This window comes from Acipenser ruthenus, chromosome 20 (genome assembly GCF_902713425.1).
Source record: "Acipenser ruthenus chromosome 20, fAciRut3.2 maternal haplotype, whole genome shotgun sequence".
Classification (NCBI taxonomy): domain Eukaryota; kingdom Metazoa; phylum Chordata; class Actinopteri; order Acipenseriformes; family Acipenseridae; genus Acipenser; species Acipenser ruthenus.
Genome location: NC_081208.1, coordinates 23,441,354 through 23,467,796, shown reverse-complemented (window position 1 = coordinate 23,467,796; position 26,443 = coordinate 23,441,354). Strand labels below are relative to the sequence as shown.

The 26,443-nt window shown below is 36.0% G+C and overlaps 1 protein-coding gene across 6 annotated transcripts in view; it reads right to left on the bottom strand.

Moving 5' to 3' along the window:
• The window catches only part of LOC117425746 (WW domain-containing oxidoreductase-like), a 339,286-nt gene that overhangs the window by 293,478 nt on the left and 19,365 nt on the right, over positions 1 to 26,443 (bottom strand). For all 6 annotated transcript variants that reach the window (XM_034042978.3, XM_058993704.1, XM_058993705.1 and 3 more), the window contains exon 5: positions 23,355 to 23,461. In XM_034042978.3, the coding sequence (XP_033898869.2) occupies positions 23,355 to 23,461 (107 nt within the window). The remainder of the gene's footprint in view (positions 1 to 23,354; positions 23,462 to 26,443) is intronic.

Here is a 26,443-nt window from a genome sequence, read left to right as displayed (position 1 = left end):
CAGGATTCTGAGCCTCAAGAATATGTGTGAAGGAATGCCTATAACAAGTGCCATGATGCGCAAGCTAGAAAAACAGATGGACATACATACAGACTTATATACATATTTAGGGTCTCCTCTGCTATACTGTATAGCCATCGCCATGGAAATGAATCCCCAAGGAGATGAAAAGTATATTAAAATAACATTTACAGCTATAAAGTAGTAAATAACAACGCTGGTGTGAAAAGTAACCATATCTCTCCTTGAGTTCTGTCTTTGTTGTTTCAGACCTTGGCAGCCTCATACCTCTTTGGGATGGCTTTAAATTAAGAAAAATAAACAGTGTAATAAACAAGCAGAAAATACCTGTCCCTAACAAACTGGAAAGTTTTGACACATGTGTCGTGGAAATCTTGATGTTATGTTAACAAATAAATTAGCATTTAAATTAGTTTGGCATTTTTCTTCAAGGTTATGTTTTTATGATTATTAAATTATATTTGTGCACTGTAAAGATCACATTTTGCTCTGCCTTTTATTAGTGTATGTGTGTGCTGGGGGGGGGGGGGATTCGTCTAGCACAAATCATTGATTAATGATGTCTGTGGAGAAGGGTATTTCATACAACATAGGTAGAGTCATTTAACCTAAAGATTTTGCCCTTCTGAAAGCAATGATGAATTAATGCACAAGGTGAATGAATAGTCTTTTACATAAATATATGAACTATAATGCATGTTAGGATCTTAGTAGCATGTGTTTTGACACAAAGCAAACACATGTTATCTTAAGATTTTATGCTCCGGCCCTGCTCCAAGCAATAACACTATCTATTATAGATAAACATGTCTACATATTATTCACCCTATTACTAAACAGCCTATGGACATGGTTAAAACAACTTGAAAGTGCTTAGAAGGTAACAATAATACACTGTAAAACAGAACCTTGTTATTTTGTTCAGTGTAGAGACAGGTGCTGTTACTATTTTACTGAAACAGCAAGCAATATCTACATACTATACCATGCTGCAGATGGTAAGGCATCACAGTTTAAACACCAGTTACAGTCTATTCTGGGCAGCACCCTCCAAATTGGAATACTGTATATGAAAAGAACCAACACAAAGCTACTGACTTTAGCCAGCACATGCAAAACAAAACTGGTTACCACCTTATGGAAAATATTCATATTTAGTACATTTTTAAATTTTTAAATATATAATTTTTTTTTTTTATTTAGTCTTTGCCAATTATTTGTATTAATTTTCTCCCAATTTAGAATGGCCAATTATTTTTTAAGCTCAGCTCACCGCTACCACCCCTGCGCTGACTCGGGAGGGCGAAGACAAACACACGCTGTCCTCCAAAGCATGTGCCGTCAGCCGACCGCTTTTTTTTCACACTGCGGACTCACCATGCAGCCACCCAAGAGCTACAGCGTCGGAGGACAACGCAGCCCTGGGCAGCTTACAGGGAAGCCCGCAGGCGCCCAGCCAGACTACAGTGGTCGCTGGTGAGCGGTGAGCAGAGGACACCCTGGCACGACCTAACCCTCCCTCCCCCCGGATGACGCTCGGCCAATTGTGCGTCGCCCCCTGGGAGCTCCCGTCCACGGTCGGCTGTGGAATACCCTGGACTCAAACTCGCGACGTCCAGACTAAAGAGCGCATCCTGCACTCCACGTGGAGCGCCTTTACTGGATGTGCCACTCGGGAGCCGCAGCAAAATCTCTTTAAAACCAAAAAACAGTCAATGTGGTATATTTTCAAAGCATTAATGCAAAATCATTATTGAAAAATCACCTGTTTAAAAACAAAAAAATATATAAATAAAACAAGTACTTGCAATTCAAGGCATCATAAGCACTTTCAATTAGTTTTGTAACAATAACATATATTATTTTTATTATTATTATTATTTATTTCTTAGCAAACGCCCTTATCCAGGGCGACTTACAATTGTTACAAGATATCACATTATACATTATTTCACATTATACAGATATCACATTATTTTTACATACAATTACCCATTTATACAGTTGGGTTTTTACTGGAGCAATCTAGGTAAAGTACCTTGTTCAAGGGTACAACAGCAGTGTCCCCCACTGGGGATTGAACCCACAACCCTCCGGTCAAGAGTCCAGAGCCCTAACCACTACTCCACACTGCTGCCCATATAGAAATATATATATATATATATTCTTTTAAATTAAAGACTGGAATAAATGCTTTGCCTTGCAATATTGTCATTAAGCACTTTATCAAAACCAGATTTTAAATCAATCAATCAAAGTCCTCTTAAATAGTCTACATTTTATGTACTTTGTCAGCAATGTCAATATTATGTCAATATAAGCAAGTGAGCATGGCGCACTGGCAAAAGAATAATATCCTTTCAGTAACCTGGAGAAGAAACAAGTATAACATTTCTTGAAACAACTTTCTCTCCACATAACAAGCAATAAGCATACGCTTTATTCACTAACCTGTAAACATGCAAGTTGTATTTAATCTATCGATTGTGTGCTATGGTATTACAGAAGAAATATTCTATATGGTTAACTGTAAGGTTATACTTAGTATTGCACAGATTCTGTACAGAATGGCACAACAGTTGGATGACATTATGCAAAGTATGAACGTTCAAGTCTATGATAAAAAATATATATATATACAGTATATAAAAACATATACAGTGTAACATGGAGCTGTACCAACCAACGGCTTTATATAAAAAAAGAAACTATACAACTGAGCATCTGGTAGTTGGCAGATGCTTATAAATAAAAACATGGAGGTTGGTAATGATGTATTAACAGATCAAATGGGTGGAAGTCACACTAAAAAGGAATAACTAGATACAGAGGGATGAACGAAAGAAAGCAGAACAGTTTGCTTATTTTTCTCCATACTGAATGCTCATTTTTCATATAGTGTTTTCATTTTATGTATAAATTACACACAAGATGAACATTCCAGTATAAAATGACTCAATTGCAGTGTTAAGACATAAGTCACTTTACATGTTCGAATATGAAAAACAAGCCTTGACTTGCGTATTTTACACTAACTGATAATTACAGGGAGGGATATTCGTGGATTTCTGGAATTTATCCTGGGAGGGAGAAGAGCGCCCATAACTTCAGGAGTGGTAAAGCTATTGTTTTCTATTTTAATATGTAAAGCTGTTCTTGATTTCAATAGTGATGCTACTTTCTGGCAAAATACTTTCCTTGAAAGGCCAGGTGCCATGGTAAATTATCCAGATCGATTTTTCCATCTTACTATACTAAAAGACCTATTTTACATTAAATAAGTGGGATCTATTCAATTGACATAAATCGTATAATATTCCTATATTTTACATATTTTTAATAAACAAAAATTGACACCCATGCACTTTTCAGAATGATATTTATATTATTTAATTCTTAAATAAACGTAAATCCAGAAAAGAGTTGAGTACTGTAATCGTTTCACTTTAAAAAGCCTGTGAGGAGTCCTTTGACTACAACTCATCACCTGTCAGGGGCACCACCATCTGACAAAACGGCAGCATGTTTCATATTAACATGTTTTGACTCGACAAGTGAGTAAGTTTCAATTCACCCACCTCTGAGAAAAAGTGCTGAACTGCAGAATTAACACACACAGCAAATTGGATCAGGTTCTGATCCATGACTCATATTTAAAAATGATTTGTGCTGCAGTTCAACAACAGATTTCTATTCATGCATGGATGTTGTCTCGCAGTGTATATCTCAGCACAGTTTAACAGGTTTTATTTAAATTCTAATGAAATACATTTAGAAGTGGCCAAGTATTTGAGAGAGCTGTATCACGTGCTATTCATATGCAAAAATCCAAACATGAGATCATAAGAAAAGTTACAAGTGAGAGGAGGGCTATTCAGATCATCAATGCTCATCTGCAGTCTCATTGTGCCTTTTCCTCATTTTCAGTTGAGAATCCCTATACAATTAAATCTTTTTTTTTTTTTTTGCTTGTGCACCCCATTTAAATTGTACTGGGAAAAAAACAATATTGGTACATGTTTCAGTTTATAATACTGTTAAAATGCTGTTTAACCATGCATTGCTGTTGTATTACTGCACAATATTTTCATATTATTTGGAGAGATGAAGCAGTAATATAATAAATATAATTGTAATCATTTATGACCTGCACCATTGGTTTCTTAATTGCTATCAAGCTGCTTGCAGTGAGGGTTCATTCAGATTGTCTATTCAACTACATGGAACAGTAGATTAATCTCTGTGAACCTCACAGCTAAAATCTTAACTCTCCCATCCCTTTTCTATAGGTTCCCTTATTTTAATTTGTAAAGAATTGTTCTACTGGAAGACTGGTAGATAATTATAGTTGTAGTACTTTGAATACTATTTGTATGTGTGCGTGTGTGTGTGTGTATATATATATATATTTGTATGTGTGTGTGTGTGTTTGTATATACAATAGTACACATCTGCAAAAATATAAACTATAAATCTGGATTAATAAATAGATTGCGGATTCATTAAAATTTACCTAACCAAAAAAAAAAATGGCCCACAAAGATATAAAGGTTCAAATAGTTTTCATGAAACCCCTTGGTCTGTGAATGTAGCATGATGGATTATTACAATTCAAGTTACAAGTTTGTTTAATTTGAATAGCATATGAGTGCAACCTTGGTTAGTGTTGCTATCAGCAGATTCACACAGAGATTACGATAAACAAGCCTAAAATGTAGCCTTTATTATTATTTGTAAGTGCTGCTTAAACAATACACAAAGAACAGGTGTGTGCATTAGTTACCTGTTTTGCACCATACCAGCAGAACTGTCACCATGGGTCAGCAATATCGAACTGGTATGATCTTTTGAAAAATTGTTACAAGCAATACCCTTTTTAGTGCAAGATACAAGTAACAAGCTGCACTGGAATCTAAAAAAATTGCAAGAGAGCAAGCCAACAAAATGAATGAATGTACATCCGTTTAATACAGAATTATGAAGATATGGGTAACATTGTAATATTATATTTTGTTTTGGTAATATCATCGTAGTGTATCAAATATAGGAATAAAAACAATTAACCAACTCATGAAATAAGGACTGTCGTGACACAATCATTATAAAAGTTAAACCTGTTCAGTAATTTAACATTGTATTATGTTAATGCTATGCTATGCTATTATGCTTTACCATTACTTCCAAATAATGTGGGTTATGAATAATGCCTAATGTTGAAAGCTGAGGATATTATTGTGAACTGTCAGTCACAACCAGGAGGCAATAGTCCTTCAATATAATCCCCTTTTCCCTGTGTAGTCCATCTGAAAACTGGAAATTCCCTGTGGTAATAAGCATTCTGGGAGGCTGCCGGGCACGGGCATGGCAAACTAAACAGATATATGTAGGAAATCTGAGTTTCAAAATACAAACAGTCCTCATCTTCATCAATCAAAAATGTTATACAAAGCTTTGTTTGTTTTTTTCCTTTCCTGTAAAGCTACTTTTAGAGAATTCAAAATTTCACCAACATGCTTCTGGAGGGGAATAAACTTTAGTTTAGCAACTTTACAGTCACCTTGTCAACTGTGGAGTGCAGTTTTTGGTGGGGAGCTAACATTTCCTGTCAACATGTAAAATACTCCACCAGACAAATGCAGAAACTCAATATGGTCAAGAGTTTAAAACCCAACTGAGATTCAAACTGGTGACACTAGAAAGTTGAGGGTCAGTGCAGAGACATTACAGCCAAGTAGCTTTTGTTCTTGTAGTCAGTAATGCACCACTACCAATATACTTTACTAATGTAAACATGTAAGCTTTGCAACTTAATTTGAACTCTTTAAATAAACACACAGTCATGTAATGCCGTCATCGTTCATACACTTGGTATCAAAATACTTAGACAGTTACCCTAAGTTTTTATCCACAGTTTTAAATAGTATATTAAATTACTATAGGTTCAACTGAGTAAGTTTCCACTTGCAGTTAGTCGCTGCCTGCATTAGTTGCTGCTGTTCCTTTTTTGCTGCAGCAAACTGTATTTGTGTTCTCTATTACCTTACTAGTACAGCCTTGAAACCTGACTTGCTGTACATATTACTGAATTGACACAAATTAGTTTATTATTTATTTTATTTATCTTCAATACTGGCCAAATATTTTTTTAGGAATTGCATTTAGATACTTAGCTTTACTTGGATTGTTTTTAAAGCAATTAAGCCTCAATAATATATACAACTTGGTATGTTTAATGTGCCTTTCACTGTATATTCTGTTCAAGACATAACTCTTAACCCTCCAGTCCTTTATGTACACATTTCCCCTCATCAATGAAACCTACCATGTAACACTGTTGGTACTGGTTAGATTTTAGTCATTTGTAGGGAAAAGTTGTCAAGTGTAGTTCCCTCGATTCTCACTAGATGGCAGTATCATAGGTGGTGGATTCAGCCAAGTGAACTTGTTTCTAGCCCCCAATCTTCTGTTGATATTTTTATAAATCAGTAATAACCAAAATGTATTTATAATGAATATTCAACAATAAAAAATAAAAAAATGTGGATAATTGTGCTTCCCAAAGCCTACTTTTCAAATACAGTGCTATTTAGCAAGCTAAAGGGATTTTTAAAGGGTACTTTATTTTACTGGCTTTCAATTGGTCTGAAGAAAGACTGTGGGAATAGCATTTTAAAAAAAAATAATAATAATATAGTCGTTGTTTCCTACATGTCTAGTTATTAAAATTCCAGACAGACTTCTGTATGCCCCAAGCTAGACAAAATGCATAATCAAGCCTTTAAACATCAGCAGCTCCACACAAGGTGAAGGCTTTGGATTTCATGTTTTATTCTCTTTATTTCAGGAAGTGAATATAGCTAGCTCTCAAATGTATCATGAGAATAATTAATTCAGCAGTAGAGCATATACCTCTGTGTGATATTACAGTAAAGCCTGCTGTAAGATTTACAGATAATGGGTTTGTGTGTCGATGTCTTAGAGGAATCAATGGGAGGAAGCTACAGGGACTAACAGAGATCTCTCCCAGTCAATTTAAATCAAGCAACCAGAACATTTGTCTTCAGAAGAATAATGGAGTGGAGGCTTTGAAACACAGGCAATTTATTGCAGGGAAAGGGAAAAAAAAATACAAACAAGAAAAAGCTGCTGTACAGATAAGCTAAAGCAGTCGCAAAACGGACTCTTGTCATTGAGATGTGAATCAAGTTTCAGATTAAAGAAAAAGAAAGAAGCAGTATCAGAAGCTTTACGGTTTATAAAACAGGAGCCAGTAACCCAGAACGAAAGGTATGTCCAGAGAACGGGCCAAACTGGAGCCTCCTTGTTTGTCAATACCAGTTTAACAGGAGTTATTTACCAATATGTAACTGCCAATTACATTTTAAGAACTTCCAAAATGCAATCCGATCAATGAAAATTGTGAAAAAAAAGATAACACGTTGAGTTTGAATTATAATGATAACTTGTGAGAATGACACCAGCTTGAAAGCACTCGCCACTCATGAGCACCAACCTTAGAAACAACAATAATAACATCATATACACTTTTGCCAACATTATAACTTGAAAAGCTTACTGTACACAAATAAAATTCATTAGCCTCTTTTCACTTTTTTTTCTATGGTGTTTAATAAACTACTCATTCGCAAAACTAAAAGAGTTTTCGAAATGAAGTTGCACTGATCAGAAATGTAATGGTGAGAGACAAGCTGTAAGAGTTTTTCAATCACTCTGGGGCCGTATCAATTTAAAGTCGTGTTACATTAAAGAGAAAAATGTAGCATGAGTCTCTGGGTTGTCAGTTTAAATTAGATTTGTTGTTGGCATCAGGAAGAGTGCTTAGGTTTTTTTTATCTACATTTTAAATATATTTCCATTCTGCAGTTGTCTGCAGACAGTTAATAGTAAATGAATACCTATCTGCTTATTGCCCTGAGATTGGAAGGCTTCTGAAATAAATATGAGAAACAGCAAAAGATATACTGTATCTGTGTTGGGATACCTATTACCATACACTGAGCAAATAGGATTAAGTCAAGCATTTCTAAAATAAAAATAATGTTTTTATTTTCTATAGTAATCAGATTAATCAAATGTAATGTAAGTTTTCAGAAGTCATATAACTAAATTGCCTGTGTTTACTTTAGTTCTCTGTCTTGATATGGTAGACCAAAAAATGGCTACGTGATCAGTTCTGAATATAAAATTGTTAGGTCATTGGAATAAGAAAGAAAAACAACTTTATATATTATAAAATCAAATATTAGGGAAGTAGCTTGTTCTTGTCATAGTAGCTTGTGTCAGGTGTGTGTCAGTCCTTGTCACTCCAGGGTAAAGTACCGGTCCTGGGGGGGGCAGGGTTCTTCAACAGTTTTCTATCCTGAGCTTGTAGGCTTGAAGGGCAAAAACTGACTAAGTAGATTTGTAAGTGCATTACATACTGTACACCAAGTACATCTAGCTAGCCTTAAAAAGGAATTTTGCTTGCATTCAAAAGGCTTCAAACCTGCCTTAAGGTTGCAGTTTTTTACTATTAGTTTTAGTTTCACACATTCTTACCATTGACTTAAAGAGCTATCAAATGACTGCACGTGATTACAACACAGAGCAGAACCTGCTCCCCCCAACGGTACCTTCAACTTCACAATGATCGGGATGACTGAGGAAGTCTGTGGGTTATACTGTCCGGAGCCAAAGCCCAGATGAACTTTTGACTCTTCAATCTGCTGTTCAGGGTTCCATCAAGATGCCAAGCTTTCCATTTGAATCTTGCGATCCGATCTGACAGGCTCATGATCTGATAATAATTCTCTGTGGTATTGAGCACCCGGACCCGATGCTCCCATGTTAAAAACAGTGCAGCTCAATTAACAGCTCTTCCATATACAATTAAATTTCTCTTTCATCTTGATCCAAAGCCCCACTTTCAATACTGAGTGCTCAACGAGATCTACTCTTAGCAGGGTTTTTTTTTTTCTCTTTCTGTTTCATTTCACACAAGGTTGTTCACAAGGAGTCTAATTCTAAGTGTTTTGAGGTTTCATGCATATCTAAGAACATTTCATCCTTAACAGCCTTTTCTTCTGTCCATAAGGGGACTTCAACATTCTGCTAAAAAAACAAACAAATACTGAAAAAAAACAGGCTTTTGCAAATGTTGGAAAGCACTTGAGACTATGAATATCACAAACTACTTTCCAACATCACTACAGTACATTATCACACAGTTTCATAGTCCTCAATATACAATAAATATTTTATTTCAGAAATGTACATTAAAGTTGGAATAAGACCCCCTACCCCTGTACATTATACAGCATTGAAATATATAACAGATTGTAGGACACTATTGTGGGGATAGGATATACATCTATTGTACTATACAATACAAAGTGCATTCTATAGGCACTTGGGGTCGCAAGAGACCATGCAGTCAAAGTGTAAAGTAAAAGGTGACTTAGATGTATTATAAAAGGTGGCACACAGCGGGCACATGGTATGCACAACGAACAGAGATTGCTCATGGGTCAGTTTGAGCAATTTTTGATCCCGGATACACTTGCAGATGTAACTGGTGTTAAAATTTCTTTTCAGAAATTAGGATTTGAAGTATTTCATAGTTCTTGAACCAAATGTTGTGTGTGTACTACAGATTCTGTATTGGAGGTACCACTTTAAAAAAATAAATAAATAAATAAATAAATAAATAAATAAATAAATAAATTACACATAGAGCTTTATCCTGGATATAAAACCCACTACAATAGGGAATCCAGAACCAAAAGGGTTAAACAGCTATATATCCAAAAATATTAATCTTACTGAATAATACCTTTTAAATTTAAATAAATATTTGCAGTTAATAAACCCCAGAAAAAACACTGCTGCATGCTAACAAATAGAGGTAAGATACTGTAACAGAAAAAAATAACTCTGCCTCCATATGAAAACAATTACAATATTTATATCTTGTTTTCCGAGTTCCATGTTCTATATGAAGCACAGCTCCAAAAACAGGGACTCACTGTAGAATTAAATGAACTAAAGCAGGACTATAAACACACTGAGTATAACTTACACGTACCGCCTTTTAACGTAATATATTGGGTAATAAAGCTGCTCTGCAAAACTGATGCAGCAAGTTAAATTCTATCTGGCCTAAATTAATAGGAATTTAATGTAAATGTAACTGCATTTAGATAATATTTTCCAATTCAATTTCCCTGATAAATGCCTCTCTGAGAATACAGCTTTACTGAGAAGGGCAAAGCTCTCTGTAAAGCACCAAAAGTAAATGTTTAGTCTATAATGGACAGCTAATGTAATTACTGCTGCCCTGTAGTTTATTGTGGTTTAAGTGCGGTTTCACAAACACTCCAGTGCTACAGGTTTATAGTCAGCTCCAGCATTCCAACATACACAGCTCCTGCTCTCTATCTGTAAAGGGGGGGGGGGGGTATCCGTTTCACTGTCGTCGTAAAAATTAATTAAAAAAAGACAAACCTCCAGGTGTAACCAGGGTAGGTTTTACATTGTCATTTCTATGCCAACTATTGCTAAAATAAGAATGTCATGTGTGTGCATTCCCACAAGGCAGGTTTTTCATAGTACTCTATCCCTGTACTGGTTATGCGCACACACACACACACACACACACACACACACACACACATACATACACACACAGGATAAGTCATGTCTGTGACTTGGAACTGTCTTTGGTATCCACTAATAAAATAACAATGTAAAGTCTTTTATCAGCGTATTAACAATGTCCTGTGAGAAAAAGGTTGACCCATATTTTTTTTCATTTAAATCTTTTGAGTTAATCTTCTAATAAGATATGTTATGTTCCACATTTTACATTGCACACTAGGGCTTAGAATTTCAATAACCAGCTTAAGTAAAACAGAAATTGTTTTAAGTAACAATCACAGTTTAAAATCTTTCCTGTTTACTGGTTCTGAGAACTTCAGTAGTTGGTATGTCTGTTGGAAAATCTAAATCAGCTACTGTAACAAAACCTTAGAATTCAGCAATTAAATTTCACAGGAAATAAGAGTTTGTTGATTTTCACCAAAGCCAACCATACTTAAAAATATTAATTGATGTTTTCTGTTTTTCAGCCCTAATTAATACGATCACTTTCATCGCACTACTGAAGAAAAAAAAAAAAAAAAAAAACATAAATCCCACATCTTCATTTGGTTGCAAAGATATAATTCACTACGGCTTAATTATTCGCAACATAATGAGTAATAAAATTGTGCCTACAGCTGTTACGGGATGTCAAATTTACATTAATAATAGAAGTCTGAGAAATGTTCTAGTACTTTATAATGGAAAGAATACAAAATCTTTTGAAAACATTGAAATTCAGACTGGAACGGTCAGGTAAATGGCATGCTGAAATAATGTACACATTTAGCATTATTAAATTATTGAGGCAAATAGCTTTCTTATTGGAATACAGGTGAGCAACAATGACTAACTTGTTCAGGGCACAGATGGGAAGATTGTGTACAGTGATTCGGGATGCCTTGGGACTAAAGGCAATACATATAATGGCATCAAGAATTGTTCAATGTGTTACCCACAGTTTTAGTATGCATATTTTGAAATATCATAGTATAGTCCTTTATCACTGTATAAACTTTCTATGCATGCATCTTTATATTTAGCTCTCCACTACAGTGCATAATTTACATTGAAACTAGTATGGAACCAATATCACTCCCTCTATTAAGATTTTGAAATGAACGGCATCAAAAGGTAGAAAGATAGACAGTATATATTATAATTGTTAAACGCTGTAATTCCATCTCAGGGATCAGTTTATCTTTAGTGCCACTATCTACTCTAGAAATAGTTGTTTTTGTTTTGTTTTGTTAAGCTCCTAAAACAATGACTTTGAGGACAATCATTTAGCAAAAGTAAATGCTTCCTGCTTTTCCATCACAGAAAGAAAAAGCATTAAATTGGTTTAAATAACTACATTAGTGGCTAAAGTAAAAGATGACAGCAAAGAAAGACAATGAGCTGATTCCCTCTCAGGGCTATTAAAACAAAGGCTTTCAACTATTTGTGTTTAATCAAGGTGTAATGGCAGAACTCGTACATGATTTAATTGTCTGCTTTCCCTGCAATGAAATACGGCATTGATGATCCGAGACAAGCCTTTCAAATATTACCTCTAATAATTACTGTACAGTACATAACAGGTATTCTCCCTAATTACTGTAGAGTACATAACAGGTATTCCCCCTAATTACTGTAGAGTACATAACAGGTATTCTGGTTACAGTGTGTTTTTATGCTGATATGAAGTGCACAGGGATGGTAACATACAATTAAATGTCACCACTATCAACAGCTGCACTGACAATCCCAAAAAACAACTGCAGGTTGAAAGGTTGGGACATCAAGATGTACATATCAAACAATGTATTTTTATTTCATGGCTCAAACATTTCAAAAGATGGGTCTATGATATGACACTGTAAAATTTGAAATGTTAGCAGACATTTTATTAGTGTTGTATCTACAGGCCTACATTATCAATTCATACATTTGTAACAGTGTTACAGCAGAACAACCTCAAAAATCTCTATTCATACTAAACAATCAGACTTCAGGTAAGTACTTACAATAAACTTGAGTCGTTAAAACTAACATGGGGTAAGCAGTGGTTATTTCAGTGATAGGAAAGCATGAATACATTTTTTCATACGTCACACGAGTATTTAATATGTTACAGTTATGAGCCCATCATTTTAAAAGCTGAATCTAAAAATGTGCACTGTGTTTTCTCCATGTATTGTATTGACAGCTGTTGCTTTTCACAGTCAATTTAAAAAATATATATATTTCCCATGTTTAACATAAGAATAATAAAATTATCATATCACACAATGTATATACGTCAATTTGAGCTTCATTGTATTTATTTATTTTTTTATAAAGATTCATAAAAGGCAAAAGAAAACACAGCCTGGTAATGAAGCACCTTGGTGTTTGTCTTGCTGGGTGACATACGTGCGCAGGGGAAAAATCACAGCCCAGATAAAATGACAGGATGGAACTTCAGCGTCCATTTGTTCTAAGCTGTAGACAACAAAACACATTGAGAAAGCAAACTGGAGCTGGTAATGTAATTACAGCTCTCTGCCTATCTCGCTTGAGTTAATGTTATTATTTGACATTGCAAGGCTATGCTTTTTTCCCCATGTGTCTCTAAGGAAGGCAGGTTTACCCTAATTGGTTCCAAAGCACACCCTAACACAACAATCTTTCGCGGTGACTGGTAATGTTAATATTCACTAGATTGTAAATAGTGTTTTGCAAACACCACAAACATGGTAATAAGAGGCTAGGTGGGTAATTAATGTGGTCATAAAGTGGTTCATTTGCATTTTTATTTAAAAAAAAAAAAACAGCCCTCTTTAAAAAGCAGCTCAAAGTTTCTTTTTAGCAGAGATGAGCCTTGGTTTTAGAACCGATCAGTAATTACTCTGTTTAGGGGTTCCATTATACCTCCCTCCAGGGAATGAAAATGAAAAGATAAACAGAATTTTAAAGAGAATAAAGGAAAATAAAACACACTTGCAGCAAACGCTTTATCTGTTAGCTTAACCTGCCCTCATTGTGAAAAGGAGGTGTCCTTGAAGTGCACAAGAACTTGAACTTGTACTTGTCAGCCAGGGGCATGGCTGTTTGAGGTACAGTACATCTATAGGCATGTGTCCAAAATGCACAGTTTTTTTTTTTTTTGGTTGTTTGTTTCTTTCACCAACTTTAAGGAGAAAAACAATGCATCTACATTTTTTAAACAAGCAAGAAATAACTTGGGTCTACGTAGAATTATTATGTTATGTTTAGTTTGTGATATTCTGGTTATTTTAGCCAATTAGGTTCTGCTTTATAGGGTCAATAGGAAAAGTTCCTACAGTACTTGCATTTCGCCAGCTAGACCTTCCTTCCAATATAATGCTAGGCATCCCTTGGCAAGTGTATTTAGGGGCCCTCACTGCACTGTCTGTGCAGCACATCTGCTATTTAATTTTCTGCTGTGGTTTATAGTGGCTTCATTACAGACCATAAAAATGACACCAGCAGAACAGTATAAACGACATGAACAGTGTTCTTATTGTAAAACATGGTCATAATGTAAATATTTGTCTTTTCTAAACTCTAACCTCCTGTAATGAGACAGACAAATCTATGCCATATGTTTGCAGTCAGTTGTGGGAAAGGCTGCAGTGATTCTCCTGTGAGAAGTCAGTAGTGTTGGAGCACTGGACCTGAGTGAACAGGCAACTTATTTATTCCTGATAAAATCATTAAGAAATGCTTACACACTGATTTAGTCATGTGTTTAGTGTTACATACTAATACATGTACAACTAATACAAATGTATTGTTAAATTTGTATTTTCATTTTCTGAAGCAATCATTAAGAACTCTCTGTACGTGATAAAGATTGCCAATCTGAAATGGTTTAAATACTTAATACTCCTCAAATTTGACAACAGCTTGCTCTCACACCAAGCAGGCATAAGTTATTTTATACCTCAGTACTGTGATCTCAATAGATCACTGTTTCTATAATATACCAAATACAATGGAATTAAAGCATCATATTTTGAAGATAACCTATTATGAGATCATTTAAATTGCTATTTTTATCTGTAAAATATAAACACGGGAGGATCTAATATTAATGATCAATTGAATTGATTCAAGTAATTGTGCGCCAATTCAGTTCAAAATTGTGATGCATGTATACGCTACACTTATTTCCATGACCAATACAATCTGTATTATATTACAGTCATATTATGCCATTTTGCTCAATGCAGCAACCTGGTCTATTATAGTTATAAAAATGACTTTGTTCATTTTGTTTTCTGCATTCTATATATTTACAAGCTACATTTCTAGATTAAATAGGAGACAAATAAAGGTTCATTTTTCCAAAGAATTTCTACAGCAAAAAAAAAAAAAAAAAAAATGCATGCACAGCCACATAATGCTTCACAAACATTGCCCCAAAATAAAATCCTTTTAAATATACTTCCGGGTCAGAGGGTTAACTGAAATGCACCTGGCTTTTTTTGTAAAGATTGAATAGCCTTCCCATTATAGCAGATGGATGCAATCTCCATACTTCATATAAAATCTTAAATCCTTTTCCGGAGCAAGCATAGCCTAATCTATACACTCAAAACAGGAAGGCAGGGGTAGAAAGGATTAAGGTTGGAGAAATAAAAGCACTAATGATTACTATTAGGGTACATTATCTGCTGTTCTGTGTGCATTGAGGTTGTATAAATGGCATCAGTGATGTATCTTGGGACTTGAAGAAATCCTATCTGTCGCTTGACCCAACACTCAAAGTAGCTTGATGTTATCAACATAGTGAAGATACCATTAATCTTCAACAGTATTACTTTGGTTGTGATTGCACTGGATTTGTCAAGTACTCAATGCTGTTGGCACAATTGGTTCCCCTCATGTTTAGAGTAAAATATTTACTTATAACCATTCTGTTATCATTAAATATTTCATTTCTTTCATGGCTAAATTACACTGCATTATTATTTTGTTTGGCATCTACTGCAGTGTGATTGTTCCACGTTACAGTTTACATTTACAGTGTAAAATATGATTATACATATTATTACTATTGTATTATCTTCTTTTATGGTTGCCCTCTAACAATTGTATATGTTTGAATTACATTATACGAATAGTATCTGCCCCCAGTCTTGCAATTGCCCCTAGATGTGATCCAATGTATGGCTATTTTATTATTATACTGGATCACTATTGTCTATTGTCAAGAGCAAACATTACAGGTCTTTGTAACTCAATGAAACATAAATAGCAACAGTGGAACATGGGGAAGACAATAGCATGGTTCTCACCTTGTATCATTAGGGGAGACTGTCAGGCTGTCATAACACACAGATATGCACTGTGACCACAAAAGTGCTCAGCAGCTACCCTTACGCTGTATGTTATCAGCAACAGCATCCTAGTCCCTAGCCGTGAAAAGTTTAAGATTTCTACAGAACATACTTTTCTCCCTGTGAAGTGATCCTGTAGGTCTGTGCCAATATTCATGATAGTACTGTCGGCTGCATGCCATGCTAAAATTTAATTTTTCTTCAATTATCGCTCATTTCATCTCCAGCATACATAGGCATAAAATATAAAAAAAAAAAATGAAGACATATTGTTAATCCAGATGTCATGTTGAAAATGTATTCAGATTTAGTGTGAAAAAAAAAAAATCAATTACATAATGTTACCAAGAAGCTGCCTTTTCTAATGGCAAATGATATATTGTAAATTCCAGGATGGTATATCAAAAGCAGTTCATATAGCTTTTTTACTTTAGCCTTCACACAGTGAACCGGATTGTTATTGCTATTAAAATAACAGTTCCTTTTTGGAATGAATAAAATGCATTTCACAACACAGGGCTGTATTATAAATGGTGACAGCAGGTGGCTTGAGGTTGTTCCCCACCTACACAATTGTATGCTTAATCTGTTATTCATATTCAAGGTCTGAATCCAAAATGTCCCCACAAGTTCTGGACAGGAAGGAGAAACCCTGCTGCTTCAGTTACTGAGCTTCCTCTAAGAAAGTGTTTTCTGTATCTTTTTCTTTTTAAAAAGGAAGCTTTGAATAAATTTAGGGGCTGAGGTAAGGATACATGCAAAGTGATTTGCGGCTGCAAAACAACCATATTGCAGCCAAAATCTGTGTTTTGCACGTGCAAATTGTGTTAGCTGCCGTAAAGTGAGACTTCAGCGGCCACTAAAAATGTGGTGTATGTTAATAATGGTTTTCACCTGCCGTTCTGCACCCGCTATCAAATTAGCACTTTGCCATCATTAATCCATTTAAATAATATTGAAAAGTATTCAAATGAAGAAAAGAGCATGGGATTGGGCGGGGATCTGGAATACAAAGCAGGCGCAAACATTATAATGAGATGTAAGGATTTTGCCTTGCACTTGGGTATTTGCTGTCCTCCTCTTACAAGGTGCAAACCACTGTAGAAACGAGTAATTAAATGCTGTACAAAACCACACGCCTTCAGAGACCTGTCATTGGCCTCAGGGTGGCTGTGGTACACTTCTTGATGTGGCGACGCTTGGCTTTTGTTGAGGATAGGCAGGAAAACCTTCGGAGGAGAAGGGTAAGACAGAGAAGACCCCACATATTCAAGCCCAGGGTCATTTTGTTTGGGATGCCGGAGAATGCGGTGGTAAGGTGTTATCGTCTCACATACTACACTTAATAACTGAATTTCACATTTTCATCACCTGGTTGTCTGTCCTGGTAACACCGACAGCATTGACTTTCTCCACTATAGAGGACCATATGGCCTCTTTGGTAGCATAACTGATGTTGGCTGAGGCTTTTCCAAATAACTACATTTCATGCTGAGTGACCTCAGCCGTAAGGACTCTCGGCTCCTCCTCAGAAAACTTTTCTTTTGCTGCCCTTCCTCTGACATATTTTTTTTGTTTGGTTTGATTTTCGTGCTCCACAAATCTCATACAGCGCCTACTGCTCTCTGTACTCCTAACTCACCTCACCTCTGGGCTGTAATTGTGGCTGCTAAATAGCCCAATGCTCAGGTGGCACTCATTGCAACCCTCATTACCATGATTGCAGCTCATTATTTGTGCGTGTTGAGTAATTTGCATTGCTCTTAAGCTTACATATGCCACAGTGCAAAATAATTGCCTAGCCGCTAGGCAATTTGGATTTTGCAGCCGCAATTGTTTGCACTACGCCTATCCTTACATCAGCCCCTTAATCTGGTAACTCCTAAACAGCAGGTGTTGTTAGTAACATTGCAGTACAGTGATTTGGGATAGATCAACAACAGTTTTTCTAGTCTTACGGCTATTCCAATATTTTTAACTGCAGGGTGCACTGTTTAATCTTTGTGCTTTAATTAAGTTATGTCAAAGAAAAACTCATATGTACAGCCCATTCAAGGCAGCATTTGTTTTGTTTTTTAAGTTCAGTGTTTTGGTGGTTGTACCTTATAAATAAGCTGTTCAATATGTTCTTTAAATATAATTTAAGATGTAATTTTTCACGGAATCCACGAAAAATAAAATACCCTTACATGGCATTCTAGATTTTACAATGGGCCGAGTGCATTTTATAGGTACTGTGTGCCTAAAGCTAACAAGCTCAGACATGTCCAATTAAGCCTAGAATAGCTCAAAATGCCATGCAAAGAGTCTTGTAATACCAATATCACTGATGGCAGTAGTTTTCTTTTCTTTTTCTATGGATATGGTACTTTACTTGTTACTAATTACAATATAGATAGGATAGATGAGTTTTTGCTACAATGCAAAAAAAGGTTTTTTCAGAGAACTGTTTCAAAAGCCTAACTTACAAGCCCATAAATTAAATGTATGAGCTCTATTTTTTATTTAGTAACTTTATTGTGCATATTTATTTCTGCAAAAAAAAAATCATGATTTGAAATAAAAAGAACAATTCCCACATAAATGACTGACACAATATTTGAGGGGGAAAAAAATGTTTAACTCACCATTTTGAAAATGTTAACAGAAAAGATACCCACTGCAAGTGAAAAATGTTCTTTCATAATAGATTCTGCCTGAGCATATCCCACCTGCAAAAATAATTTTCCTTTAAGACCTGCCACTTCTCAGTAGGCTTCGCAGCTGCTACTTTTTTTACTGTGCTATTTCATTGGACTTTTAAATTAAACAAAAAACAAAGATCTCTGTTTAAAAGTTCAGTTAGCAATCTGTCATTTTATTTGAGAAAATTATATTTCGTAAAATATCAAGTTCATCAACAAGTAATTCAGTCAAGGGTTAAGAAAAAAACAATAATACATTGCTGTTGTGTCCATGCAAAGAGCCAAAGCTATTTCATACAAAGAAAAAAGCAGGTTTTGTTTTTCTCAAAGGAGCAATTCTTTGGTGTTGATTACTGATTTAATGAAAGCTGGTGCTCCTTTTGCCTTTTAGACTATTTCCATATTCTCTTGTTTTTCAGGCTGTTCTGTTTATAAAACATCTTTGTTATCAGATTTATGTTAAATAAAGCCGTAAATAGAGCCTGCAAGATTGCCAAGATCAGCCCCATGAAGCAGCCTCAGCCTTAACCTGCTATGAGTTCTCTGCTCTGTAAAAGACTAATTCATGTTTGTTACTGCAATTCCAATTCTTTGCTTATGATTAAAAGATAGCACTTCAGCCGGAAGTTTTAACAATTGTTCACAAGGTAAAGGTTTATGGTCCGTTACCTAATTACAGCAGCTTCTCATCCCAAAAAATATTAATCATAAATGACGAAAACAGATGCTGAATGTCCCATTGCAGTATCCCACAAGTCACGTACGTTTACTATTCTGTGTATTATTACTTGCATTCCAAATATCACCTTAGAGCTCAAAAGCAAGAAATTATGAATTTTAACTTTGGTCTATTTTTAAAACTAAGCTACTAAAGGTGGCACAGTCAGCCAATTCAATGTCCTTTCATCTCTGAAGGTAACAAGTGAAATCAGTTTGGTGGGCTCAACTTAGCCACAAGTGGACAGAGTATGGGTAGCACCAAATAGTCAAATAGAAAAGTCACAGTCGACCTGGTAGTAAATTAATCGTCACTTGATTGTAAAGACATTGTGAAGTATATGGTTTCAGATGGAGGGAAGCTCTAAAAGCATCACACAATAACACATGGGTATCCATTAGTCCCAAAGTAATTTAACTTGGGTGAACTATTTTGCAGTTTGTACATGTATATGTGGATAGGATGTTTCATGTAAGTCTGAGATGGACAAGTGGGAACTACTGGTTGAATTATGTGTCTTGTCATGCACAAAGACGTAATTAAAATCCTAAACATGCAATTCCTTATCATAGTATCATAAATGCTAACTGGAAAACATAAGCAGCAAAAACAAAATTAATTCTAGCGACTTCAGTCATCTAAGGACCTCAGTCAAGTGCAGTTAAGTATAGCTATAGCCTTCACCGTATCCAGAATAGATCAAACCAAAAGGCAAACCGTAGACATTTTGCAGATAGTAAGTTTTCAAATGAATTGCTACACTATAGGCTTCAATGGCTTCATTTTTAAACGTACTGTGATTGTATTATCCTTTCTACAAGGCCCACTCCACCTTCAACATCACAGGCCTTACAAAGACTGCACAAGACAGTGCTCTTAAAATGATATGAGGCAGCCCTGCAACAGCTACAGTACAAAGCTACAGTACAAAGTGTAAAACAGAGACCAAGCTATGGACCAAAAGCTGAATTAGAAATGACTGAATGTCAACAGCCTACGACATGGAAATAAATACAAATAAAGAATATGCATTCAGTTTTAAATTGCAATCATTTTATAATAATGTAATATACCTATTTGTATAGTATACAAATTATGGAGCACTGCAAGATTTCTGTGTTTATTAGAGTTGCTGTGTACAAACAGCACTGCACTGCTTTTTCATTAGGCTTTTAAGTCAATTAAGCAGTGAATTGGAACAATCATTTCTCCTTTTCGTAGTATTGATATTTTTTTTCTTGGCTGCTTCAGGGCCATTCCTCTACTCCAGGAGAGATTTATGTTAGATAATTCCTTCCTGATTAAAATAAATCAGGACTCCAAATTTCTCATTTCCTCCACTCTTAGGCAAGTGAAAAAAGAAATTGAATAAAAAAAAAAAAAAAAGTACTTTTAACCCTTGAACTACTTGTACTGCATACCCTTCATAGTTTGAAATGGTGTAGCCTCCCTCTAATATACATTAAAAACCTTGAGATTTAAAGGTTTACATTAAATGGTAAAATACATTGTAAAAATGAATCTGAATAAATCTGACTGCATTGTTATGTGACTGAACATTGGTCTGCTTAAAATCCCTGCAATTTGGCTTAACAGACAAAGTTTTTAATTTAAATCTAACAGTCTGGGTCCAGTTCCTAACTTTTTTAATCTAAACTTAAGTCGACTTATTTCACCAGGCTTACTCTTGGTTATTCTTACTGCGCCTTAAGATAATTGTATTGTATTGTATTGTATTGTAAATGGCTTGTAATTAAGGTAATGATTTAGGTTGGAAGAGTTATATATCAGGAATGTATACAAACAGGTTTTTGCACAGTAGTTTGATCCCTTCCTGGTTTTACTACAGGCTAATTAAGCTCATATTAAAACTTGGTTTAAACCACTATGTAATGGGTGCTATTAAGGATGAAAACAATAACCAGCAGATTGTGGCATTGCATTAAAAAGAACAGCACCCCCTGCTGTGTAAAACCTTCCATAACTGGATGGAAAAAGGGGAAAGGCAGACCGAACCTTAATTACATAAGCATTAGCATGTATTTTGTGGTCTGAACATTCAAGTTCACACACAACAAACTGCACTGTAATTGTTTGCCGTACACCAATAGGCTGGCACACAAAAGCATTCTAAATTACTCGGAAGCTACCCATCATGGGATTCAGGAAACTCTTATTTCCTTGTTGACAATGAAGCGCCGCAGAATGTCCAATTTCTTGGTTTTCATTTGCAGGATGCATGTTCAGTGTTAACCGGGCTCTTAGTTTCCTCCAGGGCGCAGGCTGTCCTATCTTCACTGCTATCTTTCCTTTCCGGTGATTATTACTGATAATGGACAGCCCTGGAAGCAGATACAATGCTGTTTTGTACTGTCTTCCGTATTAATAACTGCTTATGTCCTATTAACCTTTATTAAAGCGTGGGAGGAGGAAAAAAAAACTACATCCATCATGTATTAAATGACAGATGGCTAACACAAAATGTCTTTAACTGTTTCCCTCGTTAAAGCTGCTGCTGAACCAGACTTATTGTAGGTTTCCCTATCCACACTGTCTAAAGTTACATTTTATTCAATGGGAGTCTTTATTACTTTATGAGGAGAGTTTCTATTTAAATGTTCTCTGCATCATGAAAAAGAAAACCATGACTTACACCATCATCCACTGTGCATACATGTTAAAAATGACATATGTACAGACAGACAAGTGACCTGAGCATCCAGCTTTAGTAATTGTACTGTAGGTCTCGGAACTTGATTCTGAAAGTATACTTTTCCTCTGCACATATAAACTGCATTATTGCATCAAAAAATAAATGTCCTTTTAAAAGCACAATCAAATCTCTGTATCCCTATTTATGGTAGGTGACAATTATCACATTTCAACAAGGAAAAAAGGAATGAGAAAAGTTTAATGTGAAAGTAGATAAGTAATGTTATAATGTAACTTACTGAGGAATGAAAACTTAGAGGCTCCTTTGTACATTTGCCAAATAAAAATGATTATTTACGGCTCTTTCACAGACACAAGCCAAAAGCAAACAGCCATAATGCTATCTGAAATTAATTATTTTAAAACCAAAATAATTCAAGTCCCTATCAAATGATAACAGGAACCAGAACATTTGTTAAACATTCTGAGATGGATTGTAGTATTGTCAGCGATGGTAAATTACTTAGTCAAACTGGCAAGAGGTTTTCTTTTATTATTTAGTTTCATAGTTGGTTAAAATGCTTACTATTTGCTGTGATCTATAAGCATCCTGTAATTAATCAACTAATTCTCTCTCGGCCTCAGGTTCCTTGTAATTAAAGTTCTGTAATAGCTTATTCTTTCTGCTTCAGCACCTGCATTTCATTTGTTAATTTTTCAAGAGTCATAAATCTGTGTGACTGTCAAAGTGTCATAATAGTTCATTAGTCCTCCTTCCTTCAATTCCCCAAAACAATACCTACTGTAAAGATCATCTTTCTACACACCCTCTCTGTGGGTGATACACGTGGTCATCAATGCAAAAACAAACACTTGGAACATGAGTGCTAATCAAGCCATGCAGGGTGGAGTCAAGTGTCTGGGTCGCCATTATTTTGTGAAAATCACTAAAAAATAAATAAATAAATAAATAAAGAACACAGAGAGGTGTCTCGGAGTACAATTTAGGGTGAAAAGGTAGCGGCATGTGGATTTCCAATACTAACCACATTCATATTAACTTACAAGAATGCTTAATACTGTGGGTCTGGTCAGTTCAGAGTTGATTGCTCAGACAGTACAGTCAAGACTGCTTTACCTACCTCTGATAATACTCAAACTTCGACAAATGTCAGCAAAATGAGGACAGCCATCAGATGAATACCAAAGAAAAACCATGAAGTGTCCCAATTTCCTTTGTTCATGGTTGACAGGTTATTTGTAGAGGAATCTCAACCTGCCATGTGGGAAAGTGCAATGCTTAGTACTCACCCACTCCTCCAGGATCAGGCGGGTCGCTTCACCTGCTCGAGTTCTGTTCCTACAGGCCAGGATAACGTGGGCTCCATGAAGGGCAAAGGACTTCGCTGCCTCAAAACCTGAAATAGTAAAGCAGTACAATCCTTAGAATACATCTTCTTGCAAAATGGCACTGCTCTGCTAAAAAAACAAAATATCAAAAAGACCAGTGTTTAATCTGCTTTTGAAGAGGCTAACTGTACTGTACTGTACTGTATCTCTACTTCAGATAAGAGTTTCGTTCCAGGGAACAAAAAGTCATGGCAAGCGTCCATTGTTAATTATGCAAAATTGAAAAGGATAAGAAAATATGCACTTAACGTACTGTAGCCTAATTCATGCTGCAACTTATTATTTTTCTTTTTTTTCTGCTACTATTACCCATATTTATAATGCATTCTATATACCTGTGGCAGGGCGAAAACCGTGCCGAATTGAGTGTGTATTTGTGTGGGGAATATTGGGTTGGCAGGGAGGAGGTTAAATTTCAAAACATTTGGGCATGTGGCTGGTGCCGAAAATTGAACACATTATTAAATGATTAATTAGGCACCAGCCGCAGGTGTATAAAGAAGGTGATCACGAGTGTTAATAGAGAATTAATGTTGGTGATAGAGGTGGAGGTCCGTGTTTATGTTACCATGCTGTGCCTATTTAGTCCTGTGTTCGTGAGTTTTTGTATAACATTTTGTTTAGTGTGTCTTGTTTAGTGTTTTATTTGAGAACAAAAGTGTGCATTAGCGCTAAAGTGCAGCTTTCTGTGTCTGAGTCTCTCTCCCTGCCAAATACCATCTGGGCCGTGGCGCAACCACATCACAATACCATAGACCGAACCCAAAAAATTAAACCATGTATGCACATGATAACCAATGTACAACCAATTAAAACATTTTTATAATATTTCAATAAGTTTTCTTAAAGTGAGAAATTGATAGCATTGGAGATGAATGTCTTCTGTGCACATCCTAAAATGTATAGCAAAGCAGTATAAATAAGGAGCCTGGGTTTTTTTGCCCCAATTCAGACTAACTCCAGTGCACAGTTGTGTAAGCATGCATAACATTATGTGAAGCTTATTGAGAGGTGGGACAGCAAAAAACAAAAGGTCTGAAGACAAAATTCTAATTCCCAATCTTCACTCAGCAGAACCCTCTAAATAAAGTTTGCAAAGCTGGCAGAAGCAATCAACAGGGCTTAGAACAATTAATCTGGGTGATTTTGTCCACTAGTCACTTTGTGCCACAGAAAAAGTGCAGAGAAAAAGTTTGTGAACCCCAATGATAATTATGGAAATTCCATAGTTTTACCATGACAGCCTTCTTGAATCAAACCATCTTAAATATACAATAGGGTTTATATCAACCAATTCCATGTCTTTTGAAACAAAATGATGTACAAATTAGACAAACAATGAGTAATTAAGATTCAGGGTATGTGAAAAATTAAGTGAACCCCTGGTTTTATCAGCTCAATTAAGGGGATAATTAAAATCAGGTGTTTAAATAATTAGGTAGATCTTTAGGGGTGTGTTTAGGAGGCCCCACCCTATATAAAGATCAGAAACTTTGTGAGTTTGGTCTTCACCATACAGGTGTGTGGAAACACGTCATGCCACGATCAAAAGAAATCTCTGAGGACCTCAGATAAACAGTTATTGATGCTCATCAGTCTAGTAAGGGTTACAAAACCATTTCTAAGGATTTGGGGCTCCACCAATCCACTATCAGAGAGATGGAGAAATGGAGAAAGTTCAAGACCACAGTCACTCTACCTAGGAGCGGTCGTCCAACCAAAATCTCTCCATGAACAAACCGGAAAATTATCAAGGAAGTCACAAAGAACCCCAGAGTAACATCCAAGGATCTGCAGGCCACTCTCGCCTTGGCTAATGTGAGTGTTCATGACTCAGCTATCAGAAAAAGACTGAACAAGAATGGTGTTCATGGAAGGATAGCCAGGAGGAAACCACTGCTCTCTAAAAAGAACACTGCTGCCCGTCTGAAGTTCGCCAAAGAGCACATAGATGATCCACAAGACTTCTGGAACAATGTTCTCTGGACAGATGAGTCAAAGGTAGAACTTTTTGGCCTCAATGAGAAACATTATGTTTGGCGAAAACCAAACACTGCGTTCAAACAGAAGAACCTCATCCCAACCGTCAAGCATGGTGGTGGGAGTGTGATGGTTTGGGGCTGCTTTGCCATCATTGACACAACCATGAATTCTGCATTGTATCAGAATATTCTAGAGGAGAATGTCAGGCCATCTGTCCGTGAGCTGAAGCTGAACCGAAAGTGGGTCATGCAGCAAGACAATGATCGTAAACATACAAGCAGATCTACAAAAGAATGGCTGCAGAAGAAGAAATTCCACGTTTTAGAATGGCCTAGTCAAAGTCCAGACCTAAACCCCATCGAAATGTTGTGGCAGGACCTGAAGCGAGCTGTCCATGCAAGGAATTCCTCAAAACCAATGTGAGAGACTGACCAACAGTACAGGAAACGCTTAGTTGAAGTCATTGCTGCTCAAGGGGGTGCCACCAGTTACTGAATCTAAAGGTTCACATACTTTTTCACACATGGAAATTGAATGTTGAATCATTTGTGGATAAATAAATGTTGAAAAAGTATCATGTTTTTGTGTCATTTGTTTAACTTCTCCACAATGATCCATCTTCTTGCCCTTCATTTGACCTAGTGGAATCACACCTCCCTTGACGGGGAAACATTTATCTTAATGCTTGCTCAAGCTAGTTTCTATTTTCTACCAGAGAGACCACAAATGAAACAAGTTAGTGCCAGAGCACTGCAGTTTTGTGATGGCTACACACCTGACCACATGAACTGATTATGAATGAGGCCTGCGCAGCTGTCAAAACAGAATGGATTTGGGCTCCTTGCCACTGCACTGAATCTGAACTTTAGACTCAAAGCTGTAAAGGTCAGAGCACACCCGGGACATCGGAAGAGAAACCAAACGTGTCGGACACACTTTCATGTCCCTACCCCTACAAAAAAAAGAGGTGTCTTTGCTATTTCTGCAGTTTCTTCTATTACAAAGAA